Below are 24,431 nucleotides of genomic sequence, written 5' to 3'. Positions count from 1 at the left end.
CTTTTTTTAGATTTCTTTTCTTGGTAGTAGCTTAGGATTTTTTCTTGGATCCTGGTTTGCTTTTAGATCTGAAATATTGTATTTAAGAAACACCTTTTGGATGTAGGGAGCCACGCAACGAAGAAAAATACTTTGACTTTTCTCTTGATTTAGAAATGAACGTTTTCATTCAGTCTTCATTTAATTAAATGAAACCAAACTGATTGCTTGTGTGGCATTATGGCAAAATATAAATATGGTTTTATTGTGGTTAGGTTGGATCGATTAAACTTAGCAACATTGTTTTAAGGATGAAGGGGGATCGGTGAGCCAATGATCATATTTCGGGGGAAAGCCAGTGTCCCAAGTGTTTGGCCAGGATTGGTAACCTGCAAGAAGTAAAATACGGAGCAAAGGTCGATTCATTTTCCAACAATGATCGAACACAGAATAGTGTTTTTATATCTCTTTGTTGTAATGGCTTAGTTTATTTTAATTTCGAGAAAATCGTGATATTTTTACAAGAAATTCGTCAACATTTACCAGTTGTAAAGCGAAGGGATAACGACAATATATAAAGTTACTTGAAAAGAATAACTCATTCTTTTCTGATAATATTTGTATCCTTGTAGGTCCGTCTAAGACTGTGGCTATTCACATCCGAAGCGAAGGTTGCAATGATCCCGCTAAAACGCCCAATACATGTGGCTTAGCTTACATCTATGTGAATGATGTGGATCGGTCGCTTCACGCTAGAGGACACAATGTTGTTGTCCTAGATGCTGCAACAGGTAATTTAGCTTTAAAGTTCTTTTCATTTCTAATGGAATAAGTTAAATATATTTTTCTCCCTTTTTTCATTTTTGGGGAGGGGGGGATCCAATCCCTTACCTTTTTATCTACCATTTTGACAGAAAAGGCACCCCTTTCGTATACCTTTTATTTGAAAAAGATACCCCTTTCATATATCTACACGGCATGACATATACTTAAAACAGGACGTTTTCTTAATTGTCATTTGATGTAGCGCTGACGATACAGCCATAAGTTGCGTCTGTTCGAAATATTTAATTTAAAGGACTTTTTAAATATCTTAATGACAGATTTCCCTACCCTTTCAAATACCTTAACTTGTGAAATCCCTACCCTTTTATATACCTAAAGCCTGAAAAAGGTACCCCTTTATGACGGAGCCTCCTCGTAAAGGCCATTATAAGGAGTACCCACGGGTTTCCTTTATTGTACAAGTGTATGTCCGTTTATTTATTTATTTTTTGTTTCAATTATATACAATTTGAAATCTTTGTAATAACATGTTTGTGAATTTGTTACAATTGTATAAAGTAAAATAACAGAGATTAAATCACGCAAACACCGTTCTATGCAGGTGCATTCCTTGAAGCAAAAGGATTTGATACTCACGGAGACGCGGCGGCCGGTAACAGCCTCCGAGGCTATCTTAATTCCATAACAGGAAAGTGAGTAACATTTTCAAATATTTTATTTTTTAATGTTAAATATTTATCAATATTCCTTCACTAAGTGATTATCCATTTGTCACTGCAGTAAAATCATTTTGGTAGCCATTCAGGATGAAGGCTCGAAATATGTGGCACCAGCAATTGACGCTCTCAAGAGACTGGGCGCCACTGCTCCCATCTTGACAGACGTCCGAGGATCATTCGCCTTTGTTGGATATGCAGGAGACACGAAACCATCATGGATTACGCAAGACCAGCAAAACAGCGCAAAGGGACCTAGCTTGGTTACGGTGCAAATTCTTCTCCCAAGTACGTTAGATTTTATATTTTCTAAAGCCTGGTTTTCAATAGCGACGCAAGCACAAGCCCAAGCATAAGCGCAATCACGCCAAAAGGACAAATTTTGATCCTTGTTCTTATGCTTGCCGCAAGCACGAGCACAAGCATAAAACTGCAATGCGCTTGTGCTTTTGCTTGAGTCGAAGCCGTTTTGACGGTGAAATAAGAGCTGTTATTCTTGCGCTTGTGCTTGCGTCGTTAGTGAAAACCAGGCTTAAATATAGGGGGATCTTTACGGATGTCATTGTTTACATTTTGCCTTATTAGCATATGACTTTGCGTAGAGAAGTCATCATGCTAGATACAAAGCGACTTAAGCTTGTGAAACATAATTATCGGAGTAATTTGGAGAAAAAGACCCGACCCAAAACCAATTTACTCTTTGCGTGCAATATTCTTAGAGATATAAGCATTCAAAAACTGCAAAATTTCGGGGTGTCAAAAATGCCTATGAGCCTAAACATTCTTTGTAAAATATCAAGTTTTCAATCCTGCGTCACAGAAAAAAGTAATTAGTTCATCAGGCTCAAATAATTATTTCATAGCGAAAGTTAATCGTACCTTGAACTTTCAATATTCAGGACTGATATTTTTGTAGCTCGATCATAAAGCGAAGCGCTTATGCTAATGAGGCAAATACTGCAAACAAAAATTCCCCTTTGAAAACATCACTGGGCGAAAGTCAAAAGAACGTAAATTTGAAGATGACTCTCCTCACACTGACGTCCACATATCGTTTTATTATAAAATTCACACAATTATAATCTTTATGACGTAATAAGCACAGGTATTTAGACTTTATTCTGTAGCGTAACTTTTTCTTGTAAATGGTAATTACATACTTTAGATTCTAAAGAAGACTATGTTATCTCTGATTCGAAAAAGAGTCGGAACTTTACCTTCTTTGCTACGGGGTTTAGAGATTTTAAATTCTAACGCGCGGTTTAAGACTGGCACTAGTAACGCGTAATCTTATTCTTTTTCAAAGCGAGTGCTCAAATAAAATTCACCACTTTGCGCAACAAAAGGCTCCAAAATCGCTTGCCACAAAAATCCATCTTTAGCAATCGCTTAGCACTGCTCTGGATATGTAGCTAAGAAGGACTTAATTAATTTAGTGATTTACATAAGTTATCCTGAGTTGATGTGATAAAAACGATACAGAAGATGTTCGATTAATGTCGTGCACAAGTACAGTGTTATTGAAATTAAACCGCGGTTCATGTATAGGAACTATCCTTATAGATTTCTTGACAAACTAGACTTCGGTTAAGCGTTTGTTTTGATTTTTTGTAGTAAACGGAGGCTGGAGCGACTTTGGAGACTGGGGCGAGTGCAGTGTGAAGTGTGGAGGCGGCATTCAGGAGCGAACCAGAACTTGCACCAATCCCCCTCCGTCACATGGTGGCAAGGATTGCGATGGAGACAGCAAGGAGGAGCAAGAGTGCAACACCGAACCTTGTCAAGGTGAAAGGGGTGTATAAAGCCGTTATGTGGTAGATTATCATCGTATCACAAATATGACATTTCCCGTTTAAACCCCACAAGCTAAGAGAAGTCTAGTGTGGCCCTAGCTCTCTGACTCAAATGATATTGCCAAGATCTAGAAGCTTAGACTGTTAAAAAGAGGGAAATTGAACCCCCCTAGTTAAGAGATTACTTAACCTTTATATATCCTTTTAAGAAACCATGACATTATTTGCTAATGCCAGCGTCATGCTACGATGGTTTTAGGCCATCGTAACTTGATTAAAAATATAACACAAACCGCGGTGATAAACATGATGAAAAATCGCATTTTACTAAACTTGACGTTTTGTATGCTAAGCTACATACAGAGGTGTAGAGGTGACCTTCACTGCAAAATTAAGGAGACATTATTCATTCAAGAACTTCAACCCTCATTAAATGCAAATGTCAGCAGTGAGAGGTTGTTGCTTTATTAACTGAAATGTCACTACATTTATCAAGTTACTGCTGAAGATCAATCCCAGTCTTGGTTCCAGACTCCTTTCATTACAATATATAAATAGTTGCCAAAAATTCTTAACGGTCATTCTTTTGAAAATGTATGTAGCTTAGCCAAGTTTAGTAAAATGCAATTTTTCATCATGTTTATCACCGCTGTTTGTATTATAGAACCTATGCAAAAATGGTTGTCATTCAGGTCTGTTGTCTGGTAAAGTTTCTTAACATGCTTATGGTGACACCTTAAAATATATGGAATGATATGCTACAATACAAAGTTTGAGTGTTTTTGGTTAAAAGACTGCAGATTTGTGACTCATGCAAATTTAAGCGATTTGTATGGAAAAAGCCTCTCTGGCCTGCCTAGCCTCGTTTTCATGTTTTTAGCAATATAAATGTCCCTGTAACTTCCCATTAGCCTTAAAACTTCGTACACTGATTTACTTCGACTTGATCTTAAAGTTAAAGTAATTTTATTTTGTTGACAAATAATTCTTCCTTGAGCTGAAAATTAATGGCAGCCATATTTGCATTGGGTCTATATTGAATTAAATTACAAGATGGCCTTACCAACAAACATTAATTGATTGCGTTCGGATTATTCCATTTCAGTTGATGGTGGGTGGAGTAACTGGTCGGAGTACGGCAAGTGCCAAAGCAAGAGGATTAAAAAAAATGGCTGCGGCAAAGGAAAACAACGTCTTAGCCGCACCTGCACCAATCCACCCCCCTCAGGAGGCGGAAAAACGTGTGAGGGAAAATCGAAAACGAACAAGGGATGTAAAGTACCATGTTCTTAGGTAAGGAGGATTATCAATTTGGACTGTACTGGCTTTAGGCCGTGGATTGCGGAAGAGATTAGAACCATCAATTTTTTTTTAGCATTCTGAGGTGGCTGTGAACTTTTAAGCCATGATAGCCTAATATGTTAAGAAAAGCAAACTTAAGGCCGGGTTGTGGTTAGGGGGAAAAGCGTCTTGGCCGTACCTGCACCAATACCTACAACCCACCACCTTCAAGAGGCGGCGATACCTGTTTGCGAAAAGTAAAAAAACATAACAAATGTACTGTGCTATGCTAAGGTATGAAGGATTAAAGATTGCGACCATATTGACACTAGAAATGTAGAACATAATAATAAGAGCTTCTTCGGCTTAGTTGACTAACAACTGCATTAGTGTCGAATAAAATGTAAATTGCACCACTTGATCATACAATAAAGTCGAAGAGGATGAAGCTAAAAAAAACACCCCACCTATATAAATCAATATCGTAAAATAGTAAAAATATACCCGCTAGATAGAAACGATGGTCCATTAGATTTTCAAGCGATAAAATAAAAACTTTTACGTGGACATAACAAGATTTAATTAGATGGTTGTTTTGAAAATAAAAATTATCTTGGAAGCCAATCTTCGATTTTTGCCAAACCACACCACAATGATCCACATATGACCAATGATTGATTTTATTTTTTCACTCGAGCTATTCAATAGAGACTTTTAAACGTTCAGCGTTCTGGCAAGTAATATAATACAAATGAATATTTGCTAATTATCAGTTTTAATGGCTTATGGCTGAGCTAATCACTCAGTCAGTCCTTCGGCTTCATGCAACTACCACCTTATAGAAATCTCGAGCTCATAATAATGGAACTACGTATTGTTATTATCATTGCAGATCTACAGATAAGAGATCAGCTTGGGGAACAAATGGGGATCACTTCTTATAACTGTGAATAAGGGCTGGGTAATCGCAGTTTGGGAAAAACATACTAAGGGATTATTCGATGGGAAAATGTTCGAACTTATAGCATCGCCATATCACCTCTTGTGGATGTTGCATTTTCGGATATAAGTTTATCATTGTTAATCAGTTATATCGCTTGTTGGTGTGGGAAAAATAAAGCAAGCTTAAAATGGCGAGCTTTGTTGTGATGATTTATTGTCATTTACGGTCGAATTTGGATTTCTCAGGCCCTCGATTTCTAGATAACTCAAACCAAAACTGGTTTCCTTCACTCGGTCGGACACCACATTTTTTTTTATTGGGCCAACTTCCCGATAACGCGAGCCCTTTGGAGGTTAAGTAGAGCTATCGGTAAGACAACTCAGCTGTTTGTTTAATTCCACAGACATTTTTACCTCCCTGTTTACTTCGTTTCATAATCAAATTATCTGTTCGAAGGCTCCATTGTTTCTTAATCTTCTGAGAGAATGTCAGTGAATATCCAGCCGGGATACGCCAGCAGAGGTCGAAACGTCGGCTTCAAATGACTTTATCTCAACAAACTCTCCTGGCGTTTGAAAACACGCAACAGCTAGCAGTCTATTTTTTTACTTTTCGCAATAAAATTCGGTTATTTGAAAGTTTGAAGAAATTGGCGCATGGCCAAGTATATATATCTGAATTGCATCATTAAATTAGGTATTTTTTGTTAGTAAACAAAGGCACTCTTTAATTTTTTCAATCTGGAATTGTGCTCAAGTCAAGGTGTAACCTGTTTTTGTAAACTAAATACTAGGAAAATAGGAAAAAAACATCGAAGCTTTTTAATTTATTCTTTACACGCGAACGCAAACGAAATTTTGATCAATTTAGATTCCCATTTGTCAGCTTTTCCTTCGGCTATATTTAGCAATCGCCTAGGGAAAAATCATTTGTCCCGATTTTCGAATTTAAAGCAATTCGAGGGTAAAAACTATGGCACATTTCATATCTTCCTTAAAGCTGTTTATAGATTTTTCTACTTCTGCCGCAAAATCAAAATTTTGCTAGATTATTACTGACATTCTCTCCCATATCTCCTCCTCCCGAATAAATAAAAAATAATAATTTGGAATTTAAAGCGCCGTACAGGCATGCCTCTCCATTTTTAGTTTTCATATTGAAATGAAATTCAAAGACCTTCAAAAGTTTTTTTGTGGAGGGAGGATAGTCGGAAAACCCGGCGAAAACTAGCGACAAACTAAACCCTCATCGCCGATTTGAACCACGGTCAGTCGAAAGGCGAGCGTTCTTATCACTGCGTCATATCTGCTCTCCCAAGAAAAAAGGAATAATCGCCGTTAGAATGGATTCTGTCAACTATTTCACAGCATTTATTGTCAGTAACTTCAAAGCAAATTTAGCATCACAAATTAATAATTAACAATTATTCGCCGAAGGCGAAGTGATTATTGTTGAATAATCCCCGAGACGAAGTCGAGGGGATTATTCAACAATAATCACTGAGCCTGAGGCGAATAATTGTTTTAGTATAATTTTCAGAGGTGAATATCAACAACTGCAAAATAACAATAGAAAACACGAAAACAACAAACACAAGTGCTCGCTTGCATACGTGTAAAAAAGTTTCATTCATCGATTGAAACCGTTATTTACACTAAAGTTTTAGCAATAAAACGGAACAAAACGAACACTACGAAAAAGATAGATATCTGGTACCTTTGTTTAATCTTGGTGACTTCTGAGCATTGTGGATCCTCTCGGAATTACTAGCTCCGGTGAGAAGAGAACTAAATAATGTTTTGACAGTTGATCTGACTGAGTACATGGCCGCCGTGGGATCTCCAAAACCATCATGTTTACGATCAATTCTAATGCCTTGAAAACCATCTCTTGAAAGTATTTCCGGTCCAACTTGGTAGTTACTTTGAAAAATTCCCAATGTTTCAAATATCCAGGATTTGGAGTGATTTCTTTTAAATGAGAGAAATTTTCATTCAGAAATGCCGCCATGTTCACTGGCCTGGATGGCAAACGTGGCATGGCTTAGTAACCAAACCTTCAGATGCAATATTCACCGCCTAGCGCGGTGAATATTGCGACATAGTCCGAGCTTCTCGACCAATCAGAATTAATTCACCTCTGCAAATTATACTAATAAGCAATTATTAGATGAGGTTGAGCATGATATTGGGAATTATCAAAACCGAGGTCTGTGTTATCTACCGAAGCCGAAGGCTGAGGCAGATAACACATACATGAGGTTTTGATAATTCACGATATCATGCGAAAACCGAATTCAATAATTGTTTTATTATACGTTTTCAAACAATTTGCCACCACTTTTTAACTCGGAAAATTCCGAGTTTTGGTGAGTGGGCCGATTTCACTCCTTCCCTCCTTCCCTCCCTCCTTCCCCCTTCACTCCTTCCCTCGATTCCTGTAAACATTTTAATTGAATTAATTAATTAATTAATCAAATTCAATTAATTAATTAATCTTGTGAAGCGGGTAGGGGGTTGGCTAAAATGCGAGCTTTATCTGTGTTACTTTATATGAAGTACACAAAGGCTATATATTTGTTTCTGAAAACCCGATGTTCTCCTTGTGGTATGCATTCTTCCAGGCGTAGACCCAAGCACACGGAATTTTGTGCTGAACGCATGCGCATATATGAAGTACACAAAGACTATATATTTTCACCAAATCTTACTGAGAACTGGTTAAAACTCAACAAAATTGGGGGTTCGATTTACCGCCGAATATCTCCGAAAAAAATTAGATGGTACTAGAAAAGAGTTCAAATTGAATGAAATATTCATCTATAAGCCGAGCGGTCATCAACAAACGAAAATTTTCAAGCGTTTGTATTTATTCTTGGTCATTACCTTTTATTTTAGTAGCGGCTCCTAAAAAGCCATTTGGTTTAATGACGCAACGTTAGGAATGAAGGTTTTATTCGCCTTTTCTTCGCTATTTAGGCTGGAACTCGTCCTCCTTCGGCTCGCTCTGGAATATTATTTGTTTTGTCGGCGTACGTGTTCGTCTTTTGAACTGACGAGGGCATTCGAAATCCCGCATGTCTTAAACAATTTCCTCGCAATCTCTTCTACAATAATTATTTCTGCCTGAGTCTGTTTCTGTTCCTTTCCTTCTGTTCCTTTCTTTAAGTTTAGTTAATTTGCAGAATCACTGCTTACGTGACTTTTCAAGAGAAGAAGGGTCAAGAAGGAAGCGATCTATTTGACTTGTTGTCGCGACACCAGAAACTTGCCAATATGAAGCAGTTGTTCCCACGTGCTTGGTAAACATTGTAACACGATCTGACAGAAATCGGCTGCATGTAATATTTTTGTTCAAAAGCGAAAACTTAAAATACCACGATTTCTCTGCTAAAAGAAACCACTTCAGAAGAGTTTGATTGGATTGAGGATACTCGACAAATACTGGTAACAGCACATGTTTCGTTTTGATGACATTTAAAGTTCACTCGCTTGATCTGCTTGATTTTTTCGCTAGCAACTTGGCGAATTGCGACGAACTGAATATTCACTGAATCATCAGGAATCATCCCGTATTCTCTGGCGATTTTGCAGTACTTCTGAACTGTTTCTACCTCGGCAACAACTTTTACTTTGAAGGTTTCGTTGTTTGAAAACCAGAAGCTTTTGGCATGATGATCGATAACTGCAGAAGAATGCGTGATTTGAGATGGGATTCTGAACTCAGGTGAATGTTTTGTCACGCTTGTGTACGGTTCTATTAATAAATTCATTCTTTAGCAGTGATTTGTTGTTTTTCAATTACATAGTTGTGATTTAACGAAAATGTTGATTCGCTGCACGTGGATTGTTTTATAGTTTGAAGGAAAAATTGGGTCTCGGCTTATAGCCGAGTGATTTGGGTTTATTTTTTGTCAGAGTCTAACTGGTTCCAAAAACTAAAAGACTAGGGTCTCGGCTTATAGCCGAATAAATACGGTACATACATGCTTAACTACCAGCCGAAATATTGTATTAATGTCAGTTTTCTTGAAATAGACCAAAACTTACTTTTTCTAATGATATTTTTATTTTGCCTAACCTTCAAAAAACAAAAAGGAAAAATAAAAAGAAAGAAAACAATTTGCAAACGTTGGGAACTCTATCACTTGCCCTTTCGGCCTGCTCTCGATGAGCAGCTAGATGACAATGAAACTAAGTGAAGTGAACTGTCTGAATTGTGGAAAGTTTAACATCGTTTGTTTTAGCAAATCTCTATTTGACAGTTTGTTGTTTTCGATTCTTGTTTCATAATAAATTTTCCGAGTTTAGTGGCTCATAGCCACTTTGAATAGTTATTTCTAGCGCTGGCGTAAAACTTCGTCAGAACATTGGCCAAAGCGGTTTTATCTTGTGGTTCTTCCAGGTTCTTCTCCCTTAAATAATCATTCAGAATTTTTACACATATTTTTGTTGTTCTCTTGATGTTTTTAAAATCTTTAATCTAGATCAAAACTTTCAATTCCTCTTCGGAAACGGAGGCGAATCGCTCAGCCATGTTTTCAAAAGTTTGACAGCACTACACGGACGAGCGGCTTGGAAACTAGGCGGACTTTGAACTCGACATGATAACCCAATATCTGCTGCAGATATTGGGTTATCATGTCAAGTTCACATGCTACTGTGTATTGATTGAATGCTCTCGACCAATCACATGTTTCAAAGTAATTCTAATGTTTAATAACACCGATTACGGTACCCAAATTCACGAGTAGCCAATCAGAAACGTGATCTACTGTTCTTATATCCTACGATATCAAGTCACTGACCAGATATGCCACGATATCATGGCCACTTTCACGTTAATTAGTGTTACCGTCCGACGAAAAGAAAAGAGATTTTACCAATAAAACAGAACCTCGTATTTTACGTTTAGCTGTTGTTTACCGGTCGTAAAAGGAGTAAAAACTTTCCCGCCAAACCCGGCTAAACTTGTGCGCGCTCAAGCCAGTTGTGCGATGTTTGCCGAAGAGTACTGAAACATTTAGACTGACGTCGTAGTTCCTAATGTTTTCTTTAAATTTTGATTATGAAAATGTAGAGAACAAAACTTCAAACAAACGAGTCAAAACACGGGGAGACGCGTGAGAGATTTTATTACCGTAACTACTAAAGATCTCACCGATTTTGGGTACGGTAAATACCTAATCGTAGCTTCGGTGGCATTTCAGGCTCGTTTGGTCTCGCCATGGGCATTTTGGCTCGACTGCGACTCGCCAAAATACGAGCCATGGCCCGACCAAACTTTCCTGATATGCCGCCGAAGCGTACCAAAAAGGTACGATTTGGTATAAATAGTAAAAGGAACTCTTGAGACCATATTTATTATGCTTGTATGTAATATGAAGCCAACTTATGACAACATCGATCCGTTGCCTGCACTCGTCAATACCACGTACGAATGCGATAACCTCTCAATATGCAGAGATACTGTAACAGCTGACACAACAAAGGCACTAGTTAAACTCCTAGCTTGCACCTGAATTCATATAAAAATAAATACAGTTTAAAAACAAATTTAAAGATTAATCTTTAACCTTTTTGTCATCGTCATTTATCAAATAAATAAAACTATTATTCATTCAAAATATTTCTGTGTTTCTGATTGGCTTTCGGTCCCCGGCTAATTCCAGCTATTCGGCTAGCGTCGACCAAATTTGGAAGAAATTCCAATTATTGGATCGCAACCGTCCAATATTTAACAATTATCCTGCGAAATCGCGCGGAATATCGCCTGATACTTAGCCGACGAGGCCGTAGGCCGGTGGCTATCAGACGATATTCCGCAGATGGCAGGATAATTGTTTTATTATCAACAAATTGTAGAACACATTTTGCACATAGAAAAACTGTAATATGCGCGCTTTACAAGATTTCGGACGAATCTTCGCAACCTACGAATATCGCAGGATATATGTTACGTACGGATGACAGATATCGTTAACAGCCATATATGGGCAGCGCGCGCATGTGTTGAATAATAACAAAAATTATTGGATCGCAACCTCGTTCCCAAGAACCGCTAACGTCACGCGACTGAACGGCTTTGCTGCCGAGCAGGTTGAAAGCGCGAAAATGGCTAGATTTGAGCATTACGAAGAGGTAAAATTTAAAGTTATTAGAAGACAAGGAAAGTCAAAACACGGAAAAAGCAACGAAGGGGACTCGATCAATTTTGAAAGCGTATCTTCAAGAGGAAAAGATCCCTGATCCAGCCACAGCGGAGGACTTGGGGCGGTTTTACGAAAGTTCTACGTCGAAGTAAGCAAGAAAGATGGAACCCTGTACTCGAAAACTTCGCTTTTTGTCATCAGATTTAGCTTTAATAGACACTTCAAGCAAATGCTAAATATCGACATTATAAAGGACACGAAGTTTAATGAAGGTAACCGAGTTTTTGAAGTTTAAATCAAATTTAAAAGCGAACGTTGTTGTGTATTTGTGTACTTTGCCTACTGTCAAAACCAGCTATTAAATTCATTTTGTGCATTTGGAGCTCTGGAAATATTTTGAATGAATAATAAAACAATTATTGAATTTGGCTTTCGTATGATATGAAGAATTATGCAGATCTCGGAGGGTATTATCCGCCTCAGCCTTCGGCTTCGGCGGATAACACCCTCCTCGATCTGCATAATTCTTCATATCATACTCAGCCTCATCCAATAATTGCTAATTATGGCAAAATATCGATCTAAAACAATACCCCGTTACTTACCCCGTTATGTTTCACATCACCATTATTAGAATTCGGCTAAAAATACGTGAAGCATTGAATTTTGAAACGATCGAAGTAGACTGTCGTAAAACGCTTCTAAGAATCGAAATAATATTGAGGTTATGAATTCGTTCATTTCAAGAATTGGCGTGAAATGAGTGTAAACGATATTCATTTAATATATGACACCGTGATCAGAGGGACTAGGTCTCAAATTTTGAAAACAACAAACAAACGACAAGAAATAATTCCTTGTTTACCTTACATATAACGACTTACAATCCAATCTCGAGTCCAGAGTCCACGGTATAGGACGGACTCTGGGAAACTGGAATTGATCAGATCAATTTCAGGTAGAACCTTGGTCTTCCCCGTTTTTAATGCGCATGCTCTTAGGTCTAAGCGGAAGTAAATTACCCAGAACGGAAGTAAATCGAGAAAGTTGAACTATTTCTAACACAGTATCGACTGAACTGGTGTTTATCGCAGCAACAAAAGTAACAATAACGTTCTGCAGTTAACAAAAGAGAGAGTTTACAAAAAAGGGTCTGGTGTTTTGATTTATTTTAGTCTCTTTCTTGAGCATTCTGCTATATTTGTTTTAAATCAAAGGTCTTGTTAGCCTTCCAGGATTCCGTCTGTAAAGACTGCGTGCCGAGTGTCCGTTGTTGTTTTGCAGAGGACGGCTAAGAATTCGAAATTTACATGATGCACAACGCACGGGCAAGCTATTGTTCTGTTCATAAAAAATGTTTGGCGACTTTCGCATATTTTTGTTTGGCGACTTTCGTTTTTTTTTAAGGCTTCTCGCTGACAGCGCATCTTTTTTTCTTTTTTTCAGCATTTTGGCGACTCAGCACGTGCACACGTCTGTTATAATTTTTGTAAAATTCTTTTTCTTCAGCAAAAAAACAACGCGTAATGTTCAAATTCTGCGTCATTTGTTATTATTTTGAATCAAGCACTGTCTGCGATATTCAGTTTTTCAACTGGAACGGAGATTTGAATTAAAATTAAACAGTAGTTCTAGCGAGATTTGTAAGTCAACTATAAATTGAGTTTTCAATCGACCTTGTCCTTGGTGACGCTGTCGTTGTTATTTTATAACTCCGTTCAGAATGGACGCTTAAAGGAAGTCCTTTTTTTTTATGGTATCTTTTACGTTCATAGAGAAGAGTAGAATTAGAAAATACTTCATTTATGTAGCGCCATATCACGAGTTCTTAGGTGTTTTACAAAATTAAGCTGATACTCCTGAACATTTGATCATGGAAAACAAAAAAATATTTTCCAGGGTTTCCGGTTTGGTTTACTTCCGGGGAAGATTTTCAGACTTCCGTGTTGATTTCTGTTGTTCTGTGAGGACCAGTAAAAAAAAGAAATTAATTCAGTTTCCCAGAGTGAGTCCCGGCGACCCTACCGCTGACCCACCGCTGACGGATCGTGGAGCCGGGGGTCACTCTGGGCTCGAGATTGCTTACAATCTGTAAATGCTACCGGATTGAGTTGAACAGCGGTATTGCGCACTAGGCGCCAGTTTTCCCTCGATGTAGAGTCACGTGACAAAAAAAGAAGCACATGAGTTTTGCTGTTTCGAACAAGGTCGAACCTCGGCAGCTTGTAAATGTACTATTTTCCCCTCGGTTCTTTTGTTAAAGATTGTGATACTGTAATTCTGAACTACACACCGGAAGTCTTAAGGCAAGGTTATAAGCCATTCAAATATAAGTACGGTTAAAAAATAATTTTAAAAGTTAACCTTCCTCCGACAGCACGGAAGAACAAATTCACCGTATTTTCCATTTTGAATGTTCTGCCACGCATAAAAAGTTAAACCGCCGTCGAGGGATTTTCATCAACGCCTTTTGTCAAATAAATAAAATTCCGACAAGATATCAATCTAAAACAAGACCTCGTTATGTTTCACATCACTTTAACAGAGTTTGGCTACTAAAATACGCGAGGTGGCAAACAAGTTGACAACCAAAGTTCTATTTAAACATTTTATCGGTTTCCGATAAAATTGGAAAAAAAACATCCCCGTCGGCATCAATTGGCGTTGAACCATATACCATTTATTTATAACAGGGCAAGTTTTATTTATATTATTAGACTGTAAGCTTTGGCAACATTTTGTTAAGGTCGTTTACAAGTATTTTACGGGGTATCATCCGCCCAAAACCCGCAAATTTACATCAGGCAATGTTGTCTTTTTATATAAATAAAAAACATTCTTCTCAACTGAACACACAACTTTTAGTTGGACAATGATCCCGAACATTTATTCACGATTCATCAAACTTTATTTGTGCTATTGTTAGTAAACATAGGCACTTTTAAATTTTTTTCTGGAATGGTGCTCTAGTAAAATTGAAACCTGTTTTTGTAAACTAAATACTCTGCCTTTTAGGAAAAAACATCAAAGCATTTCAATTTATTCTTTACACTCGAACGCAAACCAAATTAAGATCAATTTAGATTCCCATTTGTCAGCTTTGTATTCGGCCATATTTAGCGATTGTCTGGGCACAAATTCGTTTTTCTCGATTTTCTCAAATTTAAAGCGTTTCGAGTGTAAAAACTTTGGCAAATTTCATGTCTTTCTAAAAGCTATTTATCGATTTTTCTACTGCCGCGAAATCCAAATTTTGTTCGATTGTTGCCGACATTCGCTCCCATATCTTCGATTCATCAAACTTTATTTGTGCTATTGTTATCAAATATCAGCGACTGTTCCTCAGTAATTTCACACTTTAATTTATCACAAACACAGCATAGTAATTGAACAATATCGAGAAAAGCAAAACTCATTCAAGCCTGATTTATACGGAGTCAAGGTTGTGAAACTTAATGCACCTGTTACTAAACTTATGTAAGATACAAGCTAAGAGAGAATGATGACTCCAAAAATATGCGCATAACAAGCAAACCCCATCAAAATCGTGAGCTAACGTCACGAGATTACAACGAGGGAATCGAGGAAACTTTAACGAGAAACACAATAAATGCAACCGAGTTTTCCCCCCCTTTTTTTCCTACTTCTTTAAGTTTCAAAGAAGAGTTTCTTATTTCTACGGAAGAAGGCACAAAAGGGATATGTTTTTACTGAGAATTTTACAATGGAAACATTAAAGTCTTCCTCTGATTCAAAGCCCCGCATGGCGGGCCACCTTATTTGTCTTCGATTATAAGCGTTAGCATTTCAGTGTAGTCGCAGAATATAGTTAAAAAATAATTGAAAAGTTTTAGCCTAATGATTATCATTGCGAGTATATGTGCTCTCTTTTTCTAAGCAACTGCTTAAGGGCATGTAGCTTTAACTTGAAACATGTCATCAAGTGCTTTCAAACGAGACTCGACAAATAAAAAATGAGTTGAATAACCACGCAATTGGTTTTAAAAATAGATTACTAAAAACTTAAAATTTGTGTTTTGTCACAAAACAACAAATCATTAGTGACAATTCCGATGCAATTAATCATCTACTCGAAGCGTCAACATGGCCAATAGAAAGCCCGTATTTCTATGTATTACGTCACTCCCTTTTACCATGGAAACATAACGTCTTTCTTCGATTCGCAGCCCCCGCATGGCCGGCAATTTATTTATTTTAGCTCGTAAGTGTCAGCATTTCAGTGTAGTTTCAGAATAAAACAAATTGTATAAACAGAAAAATTGGAAATGACATTTCAATTTAATGGCGAGGAAAATAATGTGTTTTCTCTATACAAACAATAACTGCTTAGGGGGCATGTGTCCCTCGTCGCTTGCCAAGGTTGTGAAACGTAATGCAATTATTTTTAAACTATACCTAACACAAAGGTGAAGAAGACTGATGACTCCAGAAATATGCGCATAAGAAGTGAACCTCGTCACAACCTGACCATAAACTAACATGACGAGCACTGGCGAAACATTTGGCGATAAAAAGTTATAAATGCATTGTTTTGTCCTCTTTTCTCTTCCACTGCTTCAAATTTTAAAGGAGGCTTTCTTTTCTTCTACGGGGGAGGGTGCGAAAGGAAGATGTTTTCCACTGAGAAAGTTTAGTATGAATATTAACATTATAAGCCTTTCCCTAATTCACAGCCCCCGCAAAGCGAGCAATTTTTTTTATTTTCGTTTATGAGCGTCAGCAATTCAGTATGGTCTTAAAATATAATTAATTGTATAATTTTAGTTATATGTTATGTCATCAAAATACTGGTCTAACTCATAAACTAAAGAATTGAAAATGATATTTAAATTATTACGAGGAAAAGTGTTTTCTTACACAGTAGCTGCTTAGGGGCATGAGGCTTTAACTTGTAATATGTCATGAAGTTCTTCCAATTTTCTATGGCATGGTATAAAAGTTTATCATTGTTAAACGGTTATACCGCTTGTTGGTGTGGGAGAAATAAAGCAAGCTTAAAACGACGAACTTTGTTGTGATGATTTATTGACATTTACAGTAGAATTTCGATTTCTCAGGCCCTCGATTTCTCGATAACTCAAACCAAAACTGGTTTCCTTCACTCGGTCGGACACCACTTTTTTTATTTCTCCAACTCCCCGATTTCTCGAGCCCCTTGGAGGTTCAGTAGAGCTATCGATAACGTAGCTCAGCTGTTTGTTTAACCTCCCTGTTTACTTCGCTTTATAACCAAATTATCTGTTTGAAGGCTCCATTTTTTCTTAATCTAATCTGAGCAAATGTCAGTGAATATCTAGCATATCGCGGCGGAAGTCGAAAAGTCGGCTTCAAATGACTTTATCTCAACAAACTCTCCTGGCGTTTGAAAACACGCAACAGCTAGCGGTCTGTTTTTTTTTAACTTTTCGCAATGAAATTCGGTTATTTCAGCGGCTCTTCAAAACTCGCTCGAATTAGAACCCAAGCTGATTAAAAGAATTCCAAAGCCAAAGTTTGAAGAAATTTAGAGTTATGTCGCATGGCCAAGTATATATCTGAATTGCGTTACTATATTAGGTAAACAAAGCCCGTTTTTAATTTTTTTCTAGAGTGGTGCTCAAGTCAAGTTGTAACCCGTTTTTGTAAACTAAATACTTTGCCTTTCAGGAAAAAAATCGAAGCATTTCAATTTATTCATTACACGCAAACGCAAACGAAATTTAGATCAATTTAGATTCCCGTTTGTCAGCTTTGCATTCGACCATATTTAGCGATCGTCTTTGGAAAAATTCGTTTTTCTCGACTTTCTCGAATTTGAAGCGTTACAAGCGTAAAACTTTGGCACATTCAATATCTCCCTAAAAGCTATTTATCGATTTTCTACTTTTGCCGCAAAATCCAAATTTAGTTCAATTGTTACTGACACTCGCTCCCATATCTTCTCCTCCCGAATAATAAAAATAATAAATAGGAAATTGAAGCGCCGTACATGAATGGCTCTCCATTTTTAGTTTTCAGACCAAGGAGGAAAAATCGGCAAGCACGGCGAAAAACAGCAACAAACAAAACCCTCATCGGCGATTTAAACCGCGTTCAGTCGGAATGCGAGCGCTCTTATCACTGCGTCATATCTGCTCTCCCAAGAAAAAGGAATATTCGCGTTAGAATGGATTCTGTCAACGATTTCAGAGCATTTATTTTCAGTAACTTCAAAGCAAATTTACCATCACAAATTAATAATACTGTATGTGCGAAATAGAAAAGCTCAAGAAGTAATACAACCGCAAACGAATCATGAGCTACCTTAAAAATATCTAATTCTACATGGAGACCTTTCTTACTTCGATACTTAGTTCTAATTGCAGGCGATTAAACCCATTGTACATGTCAGTACGTTTCTTCAAAACCAATAACACTGCATAATAAAAGGAATTCTTTAGACCATATTAATTATGCTTTAACGAAATGTGAAGCCAACTTATGAAAAGATCGATCCGTCGTACGAATGCGATAAGCTCTCAATACGCAGATATATTAGCTAACGCAACAAAGGTAGTAGTTAAACTCCTAACTCGCACCTGAGTTCATATAAATATAAATACAGTATAGAAACAATTTTAAAGATCAACCTTGCTCGGACAGCAAAGAAACTGTACAAATTTACGGTAATTTCCGTTTTACATGTTTTGCCACGCATAACAACTTAGAGCATGAGAGATTTTTGTCAAGTGAACGTCTTTTCTCAAATTAAAATATTATGACAAAATATTGATCTAAAACAAGACCGCGTTATGTTTCACATCACCATATTAGAATTTTAAGCTACTAAAATACGCGAGGAATATAGATTTCAGTTATGTTATTTAAATTAAAATATAAGAGATAACAAACAAAGTTATATTTAGACATTTTATCGGTTTCCGCATTGAATTTTGAAAGGAACAAAGAAGACCTGAATTTTGAAAAACGCTTTTAATAAACGAAATGATATTGAGGTTATGAATTCTCACATATCATGAATTGGCGTGAAATTAGTGTAAACGAAATTCATTCAATATATATCGTGATCAGGCGGAATGGGTTTCTTAGTTTTAAAAACAGCATACAAACAACAAGAAATAATAGATTGTTTACCTTCCTTGTAACGACTTATCATCGAAGACATACCAGAGGGTTTCGAAGCCAAACGTTCCCAAAAAACCAAATAGATACAAGACTTGCACATTTGTACTGGCATTGAACCGCATAACATTTGCAACAGGGAAAGTTTTACTTATATTATTAGATTGAAGGCTTTGGTAACACATAAGGTCGTTCACAAGTATTTTCGGGGCATTCTGTGCAAATTCACCTGCAATGCTATCTTTTCTTCTGTCATTTAGTTAAAGCAAAAAAATTTTTTTGGGTGGATAATGATCTTGAACATTTTCCCACGACTCATCAAATTTTATTTGTGTTATTATTCTCAATAGCCAGCGACATATAGTGTTCCTGAATATTTTTTACTTTATTTTCGTATGCTTAGTTCCTTTCCCCCGTGTGTGGGATAGGGCTGGACTTTATTTTAAAACCGAGAGAAAAAGGAGACTTTGTAAGAACGAAAAACTCATTCAAGCCTGATTTTGTATAGATTTATATATATTCCTAAAAGAAGTCTGATGACTTCAAAAAATATACGCATAACAAGTGAACCTCATCAAAATCATAAAGAACATCACGACATAACAACGAGAGCAATTATGAAACTTTCGGAGATAAATAAATGCAACTGAGAGTTTTGGTACTCGTACTCCGATGTTCGAACTTACAGCATCGCCATATCACCTCGTATGGATGTTGCATTTTCGGATATAAGTTTATCATTGGTAATCAGTTATACCGCTTGTTGGTGTGGAGAAATAAAGCAAGCTTATAATGATGAACTTTGTTGTGATGATTTATTGTCATTTACAGTAGAATTTCGATTTCTAAGGCCCTCAATTTCTCGATACCTCAAACAAAAACTGGTTTCCTTCACTCGGTCGGGCACCACATTTTTTTTTATTTCTCCAACTCCCCGATTTCTTGAGCCCCTTGGTGGTTCAGTAGAGCTATCGGTAACACAACTCAGCTGTTTGTTTACAGACATTTTTACCTCCCTGTTCACCTTTCTTCATAACCAAATTATCTGTTCGAAGGCTCCATTGTTTCTTAATCTTCTGAGCGAATGTCAGTGAATTAAATTATTATTAAAAGTCTGCTTCAAACGACTTTATCTCAACAAACTCTCGAAACTGAAAACACGCAACAGCTAGCGGTCTATTTTTTTTTTTACTTTTCGCAATAAAATTCGGTTATTTCAGCGGCGCTTCAAAACCCACTCGCATAAGAACCCAAGCTGATTAAAAGGATTCCAAGGCCAAAGTTTGAAGAAATTTATAGTTATGGCGCATGGCCAAGTATAATATCTGAATCACGTTACTAAATTAGGATTTTTTTTCTTAGTAAACATAGGCACTTTTAAATTTTTTTCTGGAATGGTGCTCTAGTAAAATTGAAACCTGTTTTTGTAAACTAAATACTCTGCCTTTTAGGAAAAAACATCAAAGCATTTCAATTTATTCTTTAAACTCGAACGCAAACCAAATTAAGATCAATTTAGATTCCCATTTGTCAGCTTTGTATTCGGCCATATTTAGCGATTGTCTGGGCACAAATTTGTTTTTCTCGATTTTCTCAAATTTAAAGCGTTTCGAGTGTAAAAACTTTGGCAAATTTCATGTCTTTCTGAAAGCTATTTATCGATTTTTCTACTGCCGCGAAATCCAATTTTTGTTCGATTGTTGCCGACATTCGCTCCCATATCTTCTTCTCCCGAATTAATAAAAATAATAAAAAGGGTTTTGAAGCGCCGTACATGCTGGCTCTCCATTTTCAGTTTCCAGATTGAATTATTATTCAAAAGTTTTGGTTTATTGTGGAGAGAGGAAAACCGGAAAGCCCGGCGAAAACCAGCAAAAAGCTAACCCTCGTCGGCGATTTGAACCGCGGTCAGTCAAAAGGCGAGCGCTCTTATCACTGCGTCATATCTGCTCTCCTAAAGAAAAAGGAATACCGTATTTATTCGATAATGATTAAGCGCCGCCCTCGAATAAACGCCGCATCATGATGCGGTGTTTATTCCAATAATAGAATCAAAAAGCATGCAGTAATAACCAAGTTTGAACAAATGAAACATATTTTCCTTGATTCTAACCGCCGCCCTCGTATAAACGCCCGAATCACGAAAAATTCAATAAACACCGCGGCGTTTAATCGAACAAATACGGTAATCGCCGTTAGAATGGATTCTGTCCACTTTTTCACTGCATTTATTTAAGTAACTTCAAAGCACATTTGCTATCACAAATTTTTAAAACTGTATATGCGTAATAGAAAAGCTCAAGAAGTAAAACAACAAACGAATAGCTACTTCAGAAATTCTACATGGAGACCGTTCTCACTTCGATACGTATTTATATTTGCATAACGCACGGTTAACCAACTGTACATGTCAGTACGTTTCTTAAAAACCAATAACAAATAGTAACACTGAATAGTTAAAGAAACTCTTTAGATCATATTAATTATGTTTGAACGTAATATAAAGCCAACTTATAAAAACATCGATCCGCTCATGTCGCCTGCAATTGTCAATACCACGTACGAATGCGATAACCTCTCAATACGCAAATATAATAGCTAACACAACAAAAGTACTACTTAAACTCCTAACTCGCACCATAAGTTCATATAAATATAAATACGATTTAGAAATAATTTTAAAGATCAACCTTGCTCGGACAGGAAAGAAACTGTACAAATTCACGGTAATTTCCGTTTTACATGTTCTGCCACGAATAACAACTTAGAGCATGAGAGATTTTTGTCAACGTCTTTTTGTCAAATTAATAATTATGACAAAATATTGATCTAAAACAAGACCGCGTTATGTTTAACATCACTATATAAGAATTAAGCTACTAAAATACGCGAGGAATAAAGATTTCAGTTATGTTATTTAAATTAAAATATAAAAGATAACAAACAAAGTTATATTTAGACATTTTATTGGTTTCCACATTGAATTTTGAAAGGAACAAAGATCTGAAACGCTTTTAATAAACGAAATAATATTGAGGTTGTAACATGTCATGAATTGGTGTGAAATTATTGTAAACGAAATTCATTCAACATATATCGTGATCAGGGGGAATAAGTTTCTTAGTTTTAAAAACAGCATACAATGCATTACCTTGCTTGTAACGGCTTATCATCGAAGGCATGCCAAGGTGTTTCGAAACCAAACGTTCCCTAAAAACCAAATAGATACAAAATAAAGCTATTGAAATTGTCAAGAGTTGCACATTTTTCCTGCAAGGTTAAGTTTTACTTATATTATTAGATTGTAGGCTTTGGTAACACATAAGGTCGTTCACAAGTATCCGCGGGGCATTCTGTGCAAATTCACCTGTAATGCTATCTTTTCTTCTGTCATTTTGTTAAAGCAAAAACATTCTGTTTAATACACATAATTTTTAGTTGGACAATGATGTTGAACATTTTTCCACGACTCATCAAATTTTAGTTGTGTTAGTATTTTCAATAACCAGCGACATATAGTGTTCCTGAATATTGTTTTACTTTATATTCGTATGTTTAGTTCCTTACCCCCGTGTGGGGGATAGGGCTTGACTTTATTTTAAAACCGAGAGAAAAAGGAGAGACTTTGTAAGAACGAAAAACTCATTCAAGCTTGTTGACTTCGAAAAATATGCGCATAACAAGTAAACCACATCAAAATCATAAAGAACATCACGACATAACAACGAGAGCATTGACGAAACTTTCGGAGATAAATAAATGCAACTGAGAGTTTTGGTCCTCGTACTCCGATCTGAAGGTTTTTTTTTTTTTTTTGTATTTTATTTCCGATCTGAAGGTCCCTATTTTCACTCGACATACACGCACGATTAATACTAGCGGTAGCCTACTAGCGATAACCAATTAGGCGGATACCAAAGCTAACACAACAAAGGAACTAGTTAAAGTCCTGCCTCTCACCCACAGTCTTTAAAATATAAGTACGAATTAGAAATAATTTTATACATTTACCTTGCTCCGACGGAACAAATTCACAGAAACGTCTTTTGTCAAATAAATATAATTATGGCAAAATATCGGTCTAAAACAACACCTCGATCGTTATGTTTCACATCACCATATTAGTATTCGGCAAAAAATACGTGAGGTATGTAGATTCTAGTTAGGTTATTAAAATCAAAAGATAAGGAGATGACAACCAAACTTATATTTAAATTTATCGGTTTTGTATCGAATTTTAAAGATCAAACTAGACTCTATGTTTTTAATTTCGCTTCTGTGAATCTAAATAATATTGAGCTTAAATGAATTTTTTCATTTTAAGAATTGTTGAGACACAACCGTATTAAATTCGCTAAACCGCATAAAATTTATTTTTAACAGGGCAAGTTGTATTTTTATCATTCCCGGATATGATTAGATTGTAGGCTTTGGCAGTATTTGGGTAAGGAAGTTTACAAGTATTTTGCAGGGTATCATCCGTCTGTGCAAAAACCGCAAATTGACCGGCAAAGAGAAAATATTCTGCTTTAAACACATAATTTTTAGTTGGATAATGATCCTAAACATTTTTTCACGATATATCAAATTTCGTTAGATAATCAGCGACAGGTATAGTGTTTCTCGGTAATTTCACACTTTATTCTGTTTCAGACACAGCATAGTATAAATTAAACAGTAACGAGAGAAAGAGGAAAGATTTCGTAAGGAGAAAGCAAAGCTCAATGAAGCCCGACGGATTTGTTGCGAATATTGCTGCACTTGTTACTAAACGTAGGCGAGATATAGGCAAAATGAAGACTGATGACTCCCAAAAATATGCGCATAACAAGTGAACCTCATCAAAATTATACTCCTAACATCATGACTAATAACGAGACATCGAGGAAACTTTTAGCGCGGAACAAAATAAATGCACCCGACTTTCTTCGCAATTTTTCTTTTCAACGTCTTCAAGTTTGAAAGGAGAATTTCATTTTTCTACGAGATCGAGAAGACGCGAGAAAAAAAAAGATTTTTTTCACTGAGAAATTTTTACCATGGAAACATTAGTCTTTCTCTGATTCAAAGCCCCGCATGGCGTGCCATTTTATTTGTTTTCGCTTATTAGCGTCAGCATTTCTGTGTAGTTGCAGAATATGGTTGAAAATAGTTGCAGTTTTAGCTCAATCGATTGCTATCAAAATACTGATTTGCCCCAGAAACAGAAAAATTGAAAATGATATATAAATTTAATTTCGAGGATATATGTGCTTTCGTATACTAATTAATCCCAAGGGGCATGTAGTTTCAATTTGTAATATGTGATCAAGTGCTTTCAAACGAGACTCGAAAGATGAAAAATGAGTTGAATAATGACAAATTGGTATCAAAATAGACTAATAGAAAGTTTAAATTTTTGCTTTGTCATTAAACTACAATGCGATCAAAATCAATCAATCACCTACTTGAAGTATATGATCATGACCAATCGTATATCTGCATATTACACCTCTGCTTGTACCACACAAACACTTAGTCTTTCCTTTTCCTGATTCAGGTCTGTTTCATAAACAGAAAAATTTAAAAATGATATTAAAATTAACTGCTTATGGGCATGTGCAATTAATCTACAATATGTCATCAAGTGCTTTCAAACGAGAATAGAACTTGAAAATTAA

At 36.4% G+C, this 24,431-nt stretch overlaps 1 protein-coding gene and 1 long non-coding RNA gene across 3 annotated transcripts in view; one reads left to right on the top strand and one right to left on the bottom strand.

Moving 5' to 3' along the window:
• LOC144636144 (uncharacterized) overlaps positions 1-5,686 on the top strand; it is a 33,604-nt gene extending 27,918 nt beyond the window's left edge. For both annotated transcript variants that reach the window (XM_078495280.1, XM_078495279.1), the window contains exons 10-15: positions 612-770; positions 1,367-1,457; positions 1,546-1,769; positions 3,096-3,266; positions 4,380-4,567; positions 5,448-5,686. In XM_078495280.1, the coding sequence (XP_078351406.1) occupies positions 612-770; positions 1,367-1,457; positions 1,546-1,769; positions 3,096-3,266; positions 4,380-4,567 (833 nt within the window). In that variant the 3' untranslated portion in view covers positions 5,448-5,686. The remainder of the gene's footprint in view (positions 1-611; positions 771-1,366; positions 1,458-1,545; positions 1,770-3,095; positions 3,267-4,379; positions 4,568-5,447) is intronic.
• On the bottom strand, positions 245-24,370 carry LOC144636194 (uncharacterized). Its single transcript, XR_013567482.1, has 4 exons — positions 24,219-24,370; positions 21,970-21,981; positions 18,784-18,830; positions 245-368 (listed from the first exon to the last, which is right to left on the bottom strand). It is a non-coding gene; the product is annotated as an uncharacterized LOC144636194 (long non-coding RNA).
• Positions 24,371-24,431: the final 61 nt, after the last annotated feature.

The sequence above is a fragment of the Oculina patagonica genome, chromosome 13 (genome assembly GCF_052425735.1).
Source record: "Oculina patagonica isolate OP01 chromosome 13, crgOcupat, whole genome shotgun sequence".
NCBI lineage: Eukaryota > Metazoa > Cnidaria > Anthozoa > Scleractinia > Oculinidae > Oculina > Oculina patagonica.
Note: the sequence above shows the minus strand (reverse complement) of the source record. Positions and strands in the feature narration are given on the sequence as shown.